Genomic DNA, 14,366 nt, shown 5'->3' with positions numbered 1-14,366 from the left:
TCCCAAAGCCTACAACAAATCCTTACTCAAACCACTTCTCAAAAATGATAACTGTTTGATTTTGCAATGACACCAATTATGTCATCACCAATATCAAATCCTTATTGCATAATAAATAAATTTTTATGCTAAGGATCGTTTAAATAAATTCACCAAGATATTGGGTTCAAGTGATTAATAAGTCCCCCTAAGATGAATCATTCGAGAGAACCTGAGTTCGAATCCCGATAAGAATAATTTTTTGTCAAACTTTACTTACTTCGTGATCAAATTTTGGATTACCGTAGCTCATTCCCCTAGAAACCAGGGGGATTAATACAAAAAATAATTATATAGAAGAATCGAAAAATATCAGTTTTTCACTTATAATTGACATTAATACTTTGATTCAAATCAAAATTTTGCATGTACACCCCAATAGTCCTAATTTTCAAAAGAAAATTACAGATAATTAGCAAGTTAATACACCAAAGAAGAAGAAAATATATTCATGTAACTATTATTAGTGGTTAGTAGTTAGTACATAATGATGTTCTATTCTATAAAATGACATCTTCTATCCAAACCCTCTGCTTTAACTGGGGCAGTTTGTTCCATGACTTTTATATGATTTGCCTGCATCATATATGAACATATATACAATATTAGTTACAATCTGCTTTCTGGCTTAAGCTAATTAAATCTTTCTGGCTTAATCAAGTGACACAATATTGCATTGTTAGCTGTTGAAAACATAATAAATATTTGGCATGTATTTTTTTTTTAATGGCAAATTGGCATGGCATGTAAGTATAATCTTGGAATAAAGTAATCACATTTTTTATAGCATGGTTGGTTCAGTGATGGATCATCAGTTGATGCCGGAGGATCCTGCCCAAATATCATCTCACAACTCATGTCTTCAAAATCTGCAAATAAAAAGATAAATAAAACAATCAATCTAATTGTTTCCATCAATTCTTTAGATTTATTCAGTAATAGGATCTTTTCTTTTTCTTTTTTCTTTTCATCATTAGGAGTCATGTACAATTTAACAAAATAAATTATTTTTTTTGAAACAACTAATTTTAGTAGTTAGTATTGTTAGATTTTTTAGTGTGGATGAGAATCGAACTCCTAATCTTCTTATAACTCCACTCTCTAACTCATCCACTTCAACCACCAAATCATTCTTATAACTCTCTATTTAACAAATAATATTAATTTACTTATACTGAAATGACTCATAATGTTGACAAAGTCATCATGATACAATACAAATGCTTTTGGCAAACACTCGTTCTATGATAGATTCATGAGAGATATTATTCATGAAATTATAAAATACTAGTAAATAGACATTTTAGTTCTAAAAAGTATAATGCAATGTGCCAATGTCACTATAGTGACTATATGTACAAAAATTACAAAAATATCGTTGATTGTATCTTATCTAAGTGTAATTTAATAGGTCAAATTGATAAATGAAAAACACATTTAAATATTAAAGTAATTAACAAAAAAATCATATTTAAATACCAAAATGATTTCTAATTAGAGATGTCACATCTGAGGACGTACACATTGAAGGACTACGGTGATAACTGATAACATTTGACATTTTAAAGGACTAAAATAACTATCTACTCAAATTAAAACTATGTATGAAGTTTTACTAATTACAAGAGTACTCCCGCCGGTCTTTATTATAAGAAGAAATTTATTTTCTAGATTCATAGAATGTTAGATGTATTTGGTCCTTATTATTGACTAGATGTCATATATGGTCTACTTGCAACTTTGCACCCATAGTACCACACAGGACCACAATTGAAATGATGATGCTGACCTCTACAATCTAGTGGACGCCGCCGGCTTGTGGAGGCCATGCTACTCTTTCAAGTAGTATTGTTTATTTTTTGGCGGGACTACTAAAAATAGATAAACTTAGATACTATAGCATCATTGATCTTTTCTAATTAGGTTTATTTTTGGATTTATAACAGATGACATACAATAAAAAAAAAATATTGCCTCCATGCTTATAGAAGTCCAAGTGGTTCATTGATGTCATAAAAATTGAATAAATCATCTCAAATTGGGTCTCCAAAACAATATCATGATATAAGTTTTTCAATAGAAAACTTGTCAAACTATAAATTGGTGCTTCAAAAATAGTAATGGAAGTAATTGCTTAGGATACTTACTTGGTACCATGTTGACCGGCATACCTAGAGTGTTCTTTATAAACGTTTGAGATGGAATTTTGCACATATTAATACACATCCCTACACAATTTGTCTCCTCTAAGAACCTGCACATATTAATATTTAGGTTGCTAGGGTGAAATTAGGGAAATGATGGAGATAACAATCATGATTTTGGTATTGACAATAAACTCTTAGGGTCCGTTTGATTCGCTAAAAATAAGGGACTGGACAGGACAACTGTAGTTGTACTGTGTTTGATTGTAAAACTGTTTCAGGAACTGGACAAACTGGGAAGCAATGGACAGGACAAAAACAGAATTTTTTGTACCTCACTAAACCACAGCACAACTTTTTGTCCGCAGTACAAGTTGTCTAAAATGCCAAAATACCATTTTATTAACAAAATATCGTATAAGACAAAAAAATGTTCAATATCCCAAAAGTTTGTTCTGTGCTGTTCTGTCATGTGTTGTGTTGTTCTGTCTTGTACTGTTCTGTCCAGTACTTACCCTTTAACAAATCAAACATACCTTTAATATAGTGACCATGATAATCATCATAATGAGGATAGAGAGTGGGTATGACAATTGAAATCCTCTAAAATTGCGGCATGGTGCAACAGTCGTAAGGACAGTTTGAAATCTAACAGTCCTTACCACCGTTAATTCTATTAAAATTTGATGTTTCTTACGACGGTTGCACTATACAACAGTTGTAGAGGATTCCAATTATAGATTGTCTATGACTCAATAGAACTAACCTGCATTTTTTGACATATACTGCATTCTTTTCTCTTCTCCCATTGATCTCTGATTCTCTCACCTTCTCATGCATGGTGAAATTAAAGAAAATAATCCTTTTAAATCATTTATGAAATCATAGGATGGAAAGTAAAAACATATAGTATTCAATATTTTAATTAGCTTTTATAATTTATTTTTTTATGATGAAGAGGGCAAAAGCCCAGGCTTTTATAACGAGTTATAAGAATGACTTAGTGGTTGAGGTGAATGAGATATGAGGTGGAATGATAAGAAGATCATGAGTTCGATTCTCACCCTCAACAAGAACTAACAATACTAATTACTCGCTCTACCTAATAGCAGGGAGTCCGACGGATCGTGGAGGATGCTCTAATACTATCTTAGAATTGAGAGTTGTGTCTAACTCAATCCTACAAAACCGATTTATAAGATAAAAAAATTCTTACTTATAATCAAATATACGGGTCTTGCAAAACGATGTGAGACTTCTTATTGATCATGATTCATGATCTAGATCAACAATTCAACATGCCTACTGATGAAATTTGAATGTGGAATGATCCGAGGATTAGAACACATTGTACGCTAATTGTAGCACTAATTAGTGGGACGTGACATAAGGAGATAGTTTCAATAAGGTAAATTGATTTCATATTAGAAGTTTTCAACCACTCTGTTTCCATGCAAGTGTCATTTTAATCATTTGCAATTTGATAAAAGTATTGTTTTTGTTGCCGACTTACATTAACCGTTTTTCATCATTCTAATCATTTTCAACTACAAGACTTAGTGGACTTGATTTGGTCACTGCACTCACTAGTTATTATCACAATTAATCTTGTATTAAATTTCATATAGTCACTATAGTAATTAGTAGTGGAAGGTATAGCAATTTAGCAGTGCAATATATCATTCAAAGTGATTTATCATATCATAAACAATACAAAAATATACAGCTACATATATAACATCTCAATTGTTTACCTCAGAGGGCCCAACTAACCAAGTAAATAACATAGTGGTGATAATTGCATAAAGTTCCCTTGTGAGTTTATTTGGTAGGGGCTGATTCTTTATCTGCAATTGGTCATACATACCAAAAATTTCATTGTGGAAATCACAATGCTCGTGTATTAAGAATAAAAAGTACTCCTATGAAATTAAAAAAGCTTGTTTGAGTGAACCTTAAACTTCCATCGGTGTTTTTTTCGTGCCCTCTGCCTCTGAAATTCCAAACCGTGTTAAAGGGGGAGCAAATCTCGAAATACACAGTTCGCTACTTAAGTAGCGAAAGTAGCAAACTATGTTTTTCTAGATTTTTCGCCCCTTCAACACTCGCCGGTTATCTTACCAGTGAAGTTGTTTTGGAATTTTAGGCCGCACGAGAAGGGGCCCAAAAAAACACTAAAATCTCATTTGATTAGTTGGGATGTTTGTCGTGGTTTCAGAACTCAAACAAGCCCATTTGATAGCTTGTTTGAGTGAACCTTAAAATCCTTGTATTACTAAATGCTTCAAAATGGAAGAACAACATGAGAGAAAACAAGCACAAGCAAAGAAGAAGATGAAACAAAAGTAAGTTACCAACTTACCACTGTAAATACTAACTGTGGGAAAAGACTATCAAGAATTTGGGTAATGACCTCTTGCTGTTGAATAGGATTAAATTTCTGTTTTACCATAAAAGTTGCCTCAACAAGGCTCTCATAACCACTCTTATTATTACTTAGTCCTGCAAAAAAAAAAAATTATTATTTTTTATTTTGTCAGCGGCGAACACATACTCAAATAAACACATACGGAGGAAGGAATATGGTGACATGGGTTCGAATCAGAGATTCTATATAAAATGTCAAACTACTAGGCTGTAACAATGGAGGCAAAAACTACAAAGTTTGTAACTAATAACAATTAAATTACAAGAAAGGGATAAAAGGGTGTGAACCTGTGGCAGCTTGAACTGTTTTTGATAAATGGTTTATTGCTATGAGATCAAACCAACTATCTTTATATACATTAGTAGTACTATTTTTTGTTGTTTCTTTTGTAATGTCATGATTTGAAGGCTTTTTGAGGACAGAAACTATATAAGGTGGATGTTGTTGAGGTTTATGTTTGATGAGGTTGTAGTGAGTTGAAGTTAGTGTTGAAATTCTGTTCTGCTGCATAAAAACATTTGGTTCCATTTGTGAATGTTGTTTTTGAGTTTCATGTGAAAGAAAAATAGGGAATATTGGAAGTTATTTTAAAATGTTAATAAGAAAGGAATGGGTGAGAGAGGCGCACATATGTAAGAAACAAGAAGTGCATGAATAGCATATTCACACAAACTTCATGCTCCACATGCTGCTCTTTGCGTATGGTTTGGATAATAGATTTTTTTTGTTGATAAATAGATATTTTTGGCCTTGCTAGAAATGCATAAATAGATATTTTTGTATAATAGAGGTAAAAGCCAAAAATACATATGCAAAAAATTATCCAGTCACCTACCATTTATATAAACGCACCAAGTCTAATAATGTTGGGCATGATAAAATGTGTTAAGGAGTCTCACATTGGATGTGAGTTTGTCTGAACATAAGTTTATAAGTAAGAGGTCATCCTTATCTTACAAGTTGATTTTATAAGGTTGAGTTAGACTACTACACTCTCAATTCTAAGATATCAGAGTCTCTCCAAGATCCATTGAGCCACCTGTTATTAGGTTTCCGCTATTGAGTTACTCATCATTAACTCGTGTTCGCCACCCATGTGGCCCAAAAATTTATAGATCCAACAGGCCCAAGTTCACAAATTTGGATCACATGGCGGCCAAACCTTTTCAGCTCAGGTAATGCCCCCATAGTCAATCAAGACTTTAATGGCCTTCCATCGAGGGGCAAATATTAATGGTGGAAAAAAAAACCCAAAAATCAAACCGAACTGTCAAACTAAACCGAACCAAACAAAAAAAACTGAACCATAACTAACAGTTTTAAAACTGAACTGAAACGGTTCGACTCAATTCATGATTATCAGTTTGGTTCGGTTCGGTTTGGTTTAATAGTTCAGTTATTTTTAGTGAAAAATTAGTTATGGTTTGGTTCAAAACCATAAAACTGAACCAATTGAACAGTTCGGTTCGGTTCAATTCGATTCAGTTACTATGAATTTTGAAAACAATTTGGTTCAATTCGATTCGGTTTTCTTCCAAAACCGAACCATGCCCACCCCTACATATCATAACCACTCGTCCATCAACGATTGTAGGCTCCACATTGGTCCGGTATATACCCTTTTATAAGAAGGGCTCGAGTACACAATCGATTGATATTCTTATAAAATTTCTTATTTCACATTTTCATACTAACTTGAATGTCAAAGTCTTTGCGGGTACTCCTACCAACCTTAACCTTAATAATTTGCTGCTCAACGCCGACTACCAATTTTGATCACTCAATGTCATTTTTTCTAGGTAAGTGAAAAAGGGAGCTTAAGTAGCAATCAATCACCTTACTTTTTTTCAATCTTTCTATGGGCTTGGGCCCAATCACCAACTCCAGCCCATCAAACTAACACGAGACAGGCCCATACCCCAATGTAGGATAAGATTTCACTGGCCAAACTTGTGTTACAATCTACAAACACCATCCATGGCAGTAACAGGAACTGGAACTGCTACCTTCTCTTCTTCATCACTATCAACAGTATATGCATTACAAAACCGACATGCATCACAACACACAACCTTTCTAGATGTTCCAATATGTCACAGAATGTTCCTAACTAAGACAAAACCACAGCATAGGTTTGTAGTGGTAGCAGTAACCAAAGGCTCAGCAGAATCAAGTAAATCCGATGAAAAAATTCCTTCATGGGCTAAGCCTGATTCCGATGAACCTCCTCCATGGGCCAAAAACGAAGCCCAAAACAAAACCGGTTCTTCTGGATTTGAGATTCCATTTTATGCTTATTTACTTGCTTCTGCTATCACTGCAATTGCCGCTGTAACTAACTAACTAACCTCTTATCTCTTTTTTTGTTTTTGTTTTTCATTTTTCACTAATTATTTTTTTTTCTTATATGAGGTTTTGAATTTTATGTTACAGATAGGTTCTATTTTTGAGTATGTGAATCAAAAGCCAGTGTTTGGTGTTTTGGGATCTGATAGCATATTCTATGCTCCTTTGCTTGGTTTTTTCGCCCTCACTGGTGTTCCTACTTCGGTAATTACTTGAATTTATAGTTCATGTATATATATATATATATATATATACATGTTTGTTAGGGTTGAATATCATAATCTAGTGAAATTATGAAATCAGAAGTAAAATTAAGGCGGTTAAACTGTTTATAGTATATGCATAAGGACTAACAAACCGAAGTAATTAACAAGAAGAAATAAAGAATTAGACACAGTTATATCATTTGCATTCATTCCTAATTTGTTTTATAAATGACTGTACATTTATGTAGTCACAGCTATGGCTCGGCCCATGGTGGCACCGAAACTTCAAATTGAAGGCATGTTTGGTGTCGCATGCTAGTGTTTGATAATGACACCGACACATGTTATTATATTCAATCATTTTCATTTCCTTAAATTATTAATGGTGTCTACGTATCAATGTTGTGTTCGTATTTGTGTTAGTGTTTCACAGGTTTATAGGCTATAGCTATGCAAACTGCCATGATATACAAATTGAATCTTTTGTGAGCTAATGTGTTCATGTTATTCGATTCAGGCCTTCCTGTGGTTCAAGTCCGTTCAAACTGCCAACAAGGAAGCCGAAGAACAAGACAAGAGGGATGGCTATTTATGATTATAATTATCAGAGTACAGTACAGCTTTGTGTCCAGCTTTATCCATTTTTTCTTTCCACAACCCCATCCCAAGGTTCCTTCTCCCCTTTTAGACACCTTTTTTGTTGCACTGTCCACAAAGAACTTGCACATAATGCTATATTGTAAGTCAAGAGTCCATTGTGAATATTCATGTTTTTATATTAATGAATATCAATGATTAACTCAATTTGGTCGGTTTAATGAAATTCTAAGTTAGTCTTTGAATTTCCAATATGTTTGACTTTGACAAGTTGATCTTTATGTTTGCTTTTGTTAGTTAACTGAGTTTAGGACATTATCTTGGTGTGTTAAGTGCTTTGCTGGTAAACATGTTATGGTACATAGTCAAGGCACTTAACATCGCACAAACATACAGCAATATGCTTAATGCGACACATTAGTGCCCCTAACTCTTTTGACTAACATGGTGCAACAATGGTGGTTACAATTGTATTATTGGCATTAAAGTAGTAGATGTTGAACCATCTGCAGTTCCTTGGTTTCCCTTCCTTTCATACAGAATGGTTGGTTCATGTATTGGGTCTTGGAGATGAACTCCTGGACTAGATCTGTGATCCATATAATTCTCCCTTATTTGATTAGGAATCATCCACAAGTCAAGCTATGCTTCATTGTCAAAGTTCGGTAAAAGATCGACAACATTGAAGGTTGTAGCGACTGTATAGGTGCATAAAGTTTTACTTTGTAGGCTTTTTTGTTGGTCATATGCATAACTTTGAACAAGCCATCATCTGTTAAGGAAATTTTGGCATTTTAAAAATTGTTCCTTTTGCATGTCTCCTCCTTTGAAAGTGTGCAGCCTACGATGTTTGCCACACTTAGTTTATATCTTAAATTTATTTTGCATTTGCTTCTTCATTTGTACTGTAATGTTGATTGTTAGACAAAGATTTAAAGTCTAATGGCCTTAGGGGATACATGTTGTTAACAGTCTCAAATGGACACTTTCTCATTGCTTGGTTCGTAGAATTTGCTATATGCAAATTCAATCTATTCAACAAAGTTGCTGGTACTTGGTACTATGTTTGTCCATTTGGGGATGACAAGTGCTATTAAATAGTGCACATTGAGAAGGTCAGATCAGATGTGAAAACGGTCTATAACAGTTTTTAAAATAAAAAATGATTTTTTTTTTTTGGTATGTTGTAAATCAAGGTATCCTATTTTTAAGGTGGAGATGGAATCTTATCCTTAGTATTGACCTAAAGTATTTAACATTTAACATGTCTATGTCATATCTACCACCACAAGGGCAATAAACATAAACTCTTTATTGTTTGGGACCATTTGTACCTTGTGGTTGTGGCATACATACAACCCATGGTATATGTATAGGGTCTCTAATTAAAATAAGACACAACAAATTTACACGGTCCTTCAAAGCTCACCCAAAGAACTACTAGTAGAATTTTTTAGGACATATTAAAGTCAGTCAAGATTAAATTGATCCTAGTAAAATTGAACTTATATTTTTAAAGTAAAATCTTTGAATTTGTGTCTTGAGATGAAAAAGATGTGGTTGAGTGAAGAAGTCCTACTAAAAAAAGTTAATGGGATTGCTTGACAAAAATTATTTGCTTGGCAAAGTCAAGATAATATAATTACCCTTTTTCAAACAAAAATATAGCTTAAAAAGTAACTCATTACTATTTTATGTCAAATAGTTCCGCAAAATGATAATGTTAAATACATATTTAGCGCGTGTTTACTTTAGCTTATTTTACACAAACAAGTTACAACTATTTCTTAAAAATTTCATATAAGACAACTTTGTTAGAATAAAAATTACTCCTATAAACAAACATGTACACGAATCGTATGCCCTTAATTTTATATTTAAGATAAGAACAGATTTTTTAATTAATTTAATTTACAGAAGTTACGTTGAAAGCGACTTGAGGACAAGTCGATCGTTGCGTTTAAACGCTCTGAAGTAGCGACTATCACAAGAAGGGTGAGTTTGTGGCATTTTCCGCGTAACTGCACTAAAACCTTCATAAACACGAAATTGACATTTGAACCAACTCATAGGGGTAATATGGTCAATCCTTGGACTCTAACCACCGTTCTTCAATTATACTGATCCACACGGACAATGATGCCCCGTGTGACAAAACTACCCCTTAAAACTTTATCTCTCAAATGGTCTTAAAACCAATCAATGAAGTATATGAACTTTTCCCCTCTAGCACACGAGAACAAGGGTGCATATTATTGTCACGTCAAAGTCACGCGCTTCAACATTGTCTAACCTTTAACAAACCTCTTGTGTCAGATTATTGGGTTGGGTGTGTGAATATAAATGGTAGATGATCTAATGACGAAAACACGATAGCATAGGACTAACAAATGTTTGAAAGAGGTTCTGATATTATTTTAAAGTTTTGAGTAGTCTACAATATTGATTGTGAAGTAAAAATTGCATCTACTTATAAACTCATATTCATATCATTTCATATTAAAACTTTTAACACTAACCTTATATCACATCATTTGGAGAAGAAAAAAATTGCGCATTAAAATGTGAGGATTTCAATCCTCCGCTATCTCATTCCAAAAGTTATAACTATTTTTTTACAGTCATGTTAACATATATTTTTAATTCTTTATGACATATTTACAAAACAATATTATTACATATAATTCTTTAACACGTGTCTTTAAAACTCGTGTTAAAATGTATATTTATATCGCGATAGATTAAACAAAATCACAATAAATTATCATGATTTTACAAAATTGCATTATACTCACTTTTACAAAATTAAAAGAATTCACTTTAAGTTTGTCAAACACACTATAAATTTTTGACATATACATGCACTTATTATTTTTGAATAATAAAATCAATTTTCTTAAATACGACATTATTATTCATTCTTTATTTTTTATTTTTTTGTCAATTACTTTCTCCATCCTTTATCATAAATAAATAAATAATTATTTTATAAATTTAATGAATAATTAGTGCATTTTTTATGGAAATAATTAATGTATTTTGATACACTAAATAATTATTCAATAAAAATAATTATTTATAATAATGAAGAATTTGGCAATGGATAATTGGATATTCTAACAAGGGTATTTTAGGCATAGAAACTGACAAGAGCGTCCATGACTCCATTCTAATCTGCCACATATGACTACACGTGGCGTTATTACCTTCTTTCTCTACTCTCTTCCTTTATTTAAGTACAGTCATTTCTATGCGATCTTTTCCTTATCCTCTCTTCGCCCAAAGCTTCACGCAAAACCACTCATCGGAAAATCCAACCACTCGCCGTAGATCATAGATTTCCGGCCACGCCATCTGATCTTAATTTCATCATGTCGTAGTGCCGTATCAAACCTTATTAATTATGTTTAGTATAAACCCTAAGCTAAACCAACTTTACTTAGCATAATTTCCAAGTTATTCCATTTTTACTCTAATTTCAAGATTTCTATGTATAAATTAAATTAATCTACAAAATATTAATTCGATCGCTCTAGTGTTTCTTCAATTTCTTCTTTGAGCTTTGTCATGCCTTTCACGATGAAGATTCAGCCGATTGATTCTCAGGTTCCGGCTGAGAGGATTAAGCCGGTGGTTAAGTCACGGCTTAAGCGTCTTTTCGAGCGACAATTCTCCGGTGTTCTGAAGAATCCACCGGTGGAGAAGATCGGCGGTGGCGATGAGGTGCATCCACATAATTTCGTCGATTTTGAACCGAGCTCGGTGTGTTTGGCGAAAATGGTGCGGAGTTTCATGGAAGAGAATCATGAGAAGCATTCTGTTTCATGTGCTCGTAACTGCTTCAACGGTAACTTTGATGATAGTTCCGATTCTGAACTTCACCCGCTTGGTGGTGGTGGTGGTGGTGGTTCTTCCGGTGAAGCATACGAAATCCTCAAGGTACTAATCGCGTGTTTACTTTACTGTTAATATTAATAATTAATAATTAACGGTTAATTAAATAAGTAATCTATATATAAGTGATAGATTAATTAATTGTTTGATGATAATTTCTTAACCGTTTTTTGTTACTATTTCGGTCAGGGTTTGGTAGCGTGTCCAAATGTTTATGAAAGAAATTTGTTAGCAGATACAACTAAGATAATTGAGAAGAACAAAACTATGTGCAAACGTAAAGACGATAATTGCAGAAAAATTGTTACTAATGAATTGTTAATTCTTGGATATGATGCTTCAATTTGTAAATCTCGCTGGGAAAAATCCACTTTCTCCATCGCTGGTAATTTCTCAATTTTCTTCTGATCTCAGACAAATTGTTAAACACCACTGAAACTCACACACACAACTGCTAGTTCTCGGGTTCGATACTTTCTCAGGTTTGAACCTGAACGAAGGTTTAATTAATAATATCTGTATTTGTCAGTTGAGCTAGGATTTTGAGCTTCAATTTTCTATTATTACAAATTTAATGTATAGTTTTCATATTTTATAACTTACATAGCTTGATAAAAGAAATTGGTTGGTTTTTTTAGGGGAATATGAATACATTGATGTGATGGTGGGAAAAGAGAGGGTGATAATTGACATTGATTTCAGATCAGAATTTGAGGTTGCTCGATCTACAAAGACTTACAAAGCGATTCTCCAAACACTTCCTTATGTATTTGTAGGGAAGAGTGATAGGTTACAGAGTATTGTGGCTATAGCATCTGAAGCAGCGAAACAGAGTTTGAAGAAAAAGGGTTTGCATGTTCCACCTTGGAGAAAACTAGAATATGTTAGATCAAAATGGTTTTCTAGTTATACAAGAATTACACCACCTATGTTTTGTCCTTGGTCAAGGGAAATCAGTGAGGAAACTGAGAGAAAACAGAGGTTTTTGATGGGTGGTGGTGAGTCTGAACTGAGTTGTGATGAATCAGAGTCAAAAGTGTTGGTTGAATGGAAGCCACCAGAATTGAAACCCAAAAATTCTGTTCAGACTGGGGTTAAAGTTGTGACTGGTTTGGCAGCTGTATTTCGTGAAAACCCATGAAATTTTGTTTTTGTTTTTTTTTTAACCAAAAAAAATATTCAGGTTTTTGTATTTTTATACAAAATTTTTAATTCTCTATAGATTGAGAATTCAGAGCTTGTGTAAGTACTGTAATAGGCTAACAGCTCTATCCCCTTCTGGTTTTTATTGTAAGGGATGGTTTTTTTTACTGATATAATATATAATATATGATATAATACTAATAATATGAATAAGATGAGATATATATTGTTGGTTTAATTATTGGTATTAATTAGTATGAGTGTGGAGAAGTTGATTCCTTAATTTTTTATTATTGTGGATTGTGGATTGTTGTTTGCTTGATTTCAATGATATTTTATGTTGCTTGTGTTGGGAGAAATTGTTTGATTCAGTGCATTTGTGGGTTAAAGATTCGGGTAAGATGGATAATTTGTAAATTACTCATATCTTATGAAATTTGATTCTTATTCTTCTCTTTAAGAATAAGAAATGGACGCTAACAAATAATTTTGATTGTGCCTTTAAATTCACACTGAAAAAGATGCTGCTGGTGCCTTACAACACACTGAAAAAGATGAAGGGGATGCTAGTATTTGGTTTGTATCATCATCTTAGTTGATGAGTAAAATAAATGTGATGATGCTATGATAAAATAAATAAATTATTGCTTGTATTGAAGTACTATTTCCTTCAAATTTAATTTTCCTCAAATTCTGACTATTCATGATCATCCTTCACAACATGACAGGACCACTGTTTCACAGAAACAAAAATCTGGATAATTCCGTTGATTTGGAGTTTTGGACGGTACAAATTTACAAAATGATGACATCAATTGTACTCCTAGGAATCATATACTGTGGGAATCAGCATGGTACTATAGTGGTTGCTCAGTTACACAGAAAATGACGTTGGTTTCCGGATTATTGGCATCCTTGAAACCAGTGATGTACCCAAATGATCGACTACCAACTACTCCCTCCGGTCCTTTTTATAAGAAATAATTCGAAAAAAAAATTTAGTCATTTTTATAAGAAAAAATCATTAAATTTATTCTTACAATTCCATTTTTACCCTTATTAAATTGTATCCATTCCAAAGTTATGCATTAATTAGAGTGATATATTCCCTAAGGATAAATTAATACACCAAGGTTAATTTTGGAATAGATTGTAAAATTTTAGAATTTTTATTAAGAAAGATAAGGTTTCTTGGTATGTGTGTTTTTTCCAAATTGTTTCTTATAATAAGGACCGGAGGGAGTATTAAGCTTGGTGAAAAAACACCTACGTTTGGTAGGAAGGAATGAAGTAAAATACGGAAATGGATGAATGAATTTGGAATAAAATTTAATTTAAGTTTAGATTTTTGAGAGGCCAAATCCCCCTCTCGATCTATTTTACCTTTTGAATGAATGAACAATGAGTTTGATTCTACTCCTTTCGGTCCTTAATATAAGAGGAAATTTATTTTTAAGATTTATTGAGAATCTAATGTATCTAGTCCATTATATAGACTAAATACATTAAATTCTCAATGAATCTAAAAACTAGTTTTCGTCTTATATTAAGGATCGGAGGGAGTAACTA

The 14,366-nt window shown here is 32.8% G+C and overlaps 3 protein-coding genes across 3 annotated transcripts; 2 read left to right on the top strand and 1 right to left on the bottom strand.

Moving 5' to 3' along the window:
- Window positions 1-355: 355 nt before the first annotated feature.
- On the bottom strand, window positions 356-5,351 carry LOC123892565 (beta-carotene isomerase D27, chloroplastic-like). The gene is made up of 7 exons (XM_045942375.1): window positions 4,899-5,351; window positions 4,546-4,685; window positions 3,938-4,030; window positions 2,950-3,011; window positions 2,187-2,293; window positions 816-908; window positions 356-615 (listed from the first exon to the last, which is right to left on the bottom strand). The coding sequence occupies exons 1-7, from the start codon at window positions 5,137-5,139 to the stop codon at window positions 575-577; spliced, it is 777 nt and encodes a 258-aa protein (XP_045798331.1). The 5' UTR covers window positions 5,140-5,351; the 3' UTR covers window positions 356-574.
- Window positions 5,352-6,556: 1,205 nt separating this feature from the next.
- On the top strand, window positions 6,557-7,967 carry LOC123892686. The gene is made up of 3 exons (XM_045942536.1): window positions 6,557-6,942; window positions 7,045-7,161; window positions 7,681-7,967. Exons 1-3 carry the CDS (start codon window positions 6,589-6,591, stop codon window positions 7,756-7,758), a joined length of 549 nt encoding a protein of 182 aa, XP_045798492.1. The 5' UTR covers window positions 6,557-6,588; the 3' UTR covers window positions 7,759-7,967.
- Window positions 7,968-11,011: 3,044 nt separating this feature from the next.
- On the top strand, window positions 11,012-13,035 carry LOC123890453. The gene is made up of 3 exons (XM_045940063.1): window positions 11,012-11,699; window positions 11,844-12,039; window positions 12,293-13,035. Exons 1-3 carry the CDS (start codon window positions 11,328-11,330, stop codon window positions 12,793-12,795), a joined length of 1,071 nt encoding a protein of 356 aa, XP_045796019.1. The 5' UTR covers window positions 11,012-11,327; the 3' UTR covers window positions 12,796-13,035.
- Window positions 13,036-14,366: the final 1,331 nt, after the last annotated feature.

This window comes from Trifolium pratense, linkage group LG6 (assembly GCF_020283565.1).
Source record: "Trifolium pratense cultivar HEN17-A07 linkage group LG6, ARS_RC_1.1, whole genome shotgun sequence".
In the NCBI taxonomy this organism is placed as follows: Eukaryota; Viridiplantae; Streptophyta; class Magnoliopsida; order Fabales; family Fabaceae; genus Trifolium; species Trifolium pratense.
This window is presented reverse-complemented; position numbering and strand designations above follow the sequence as displayed.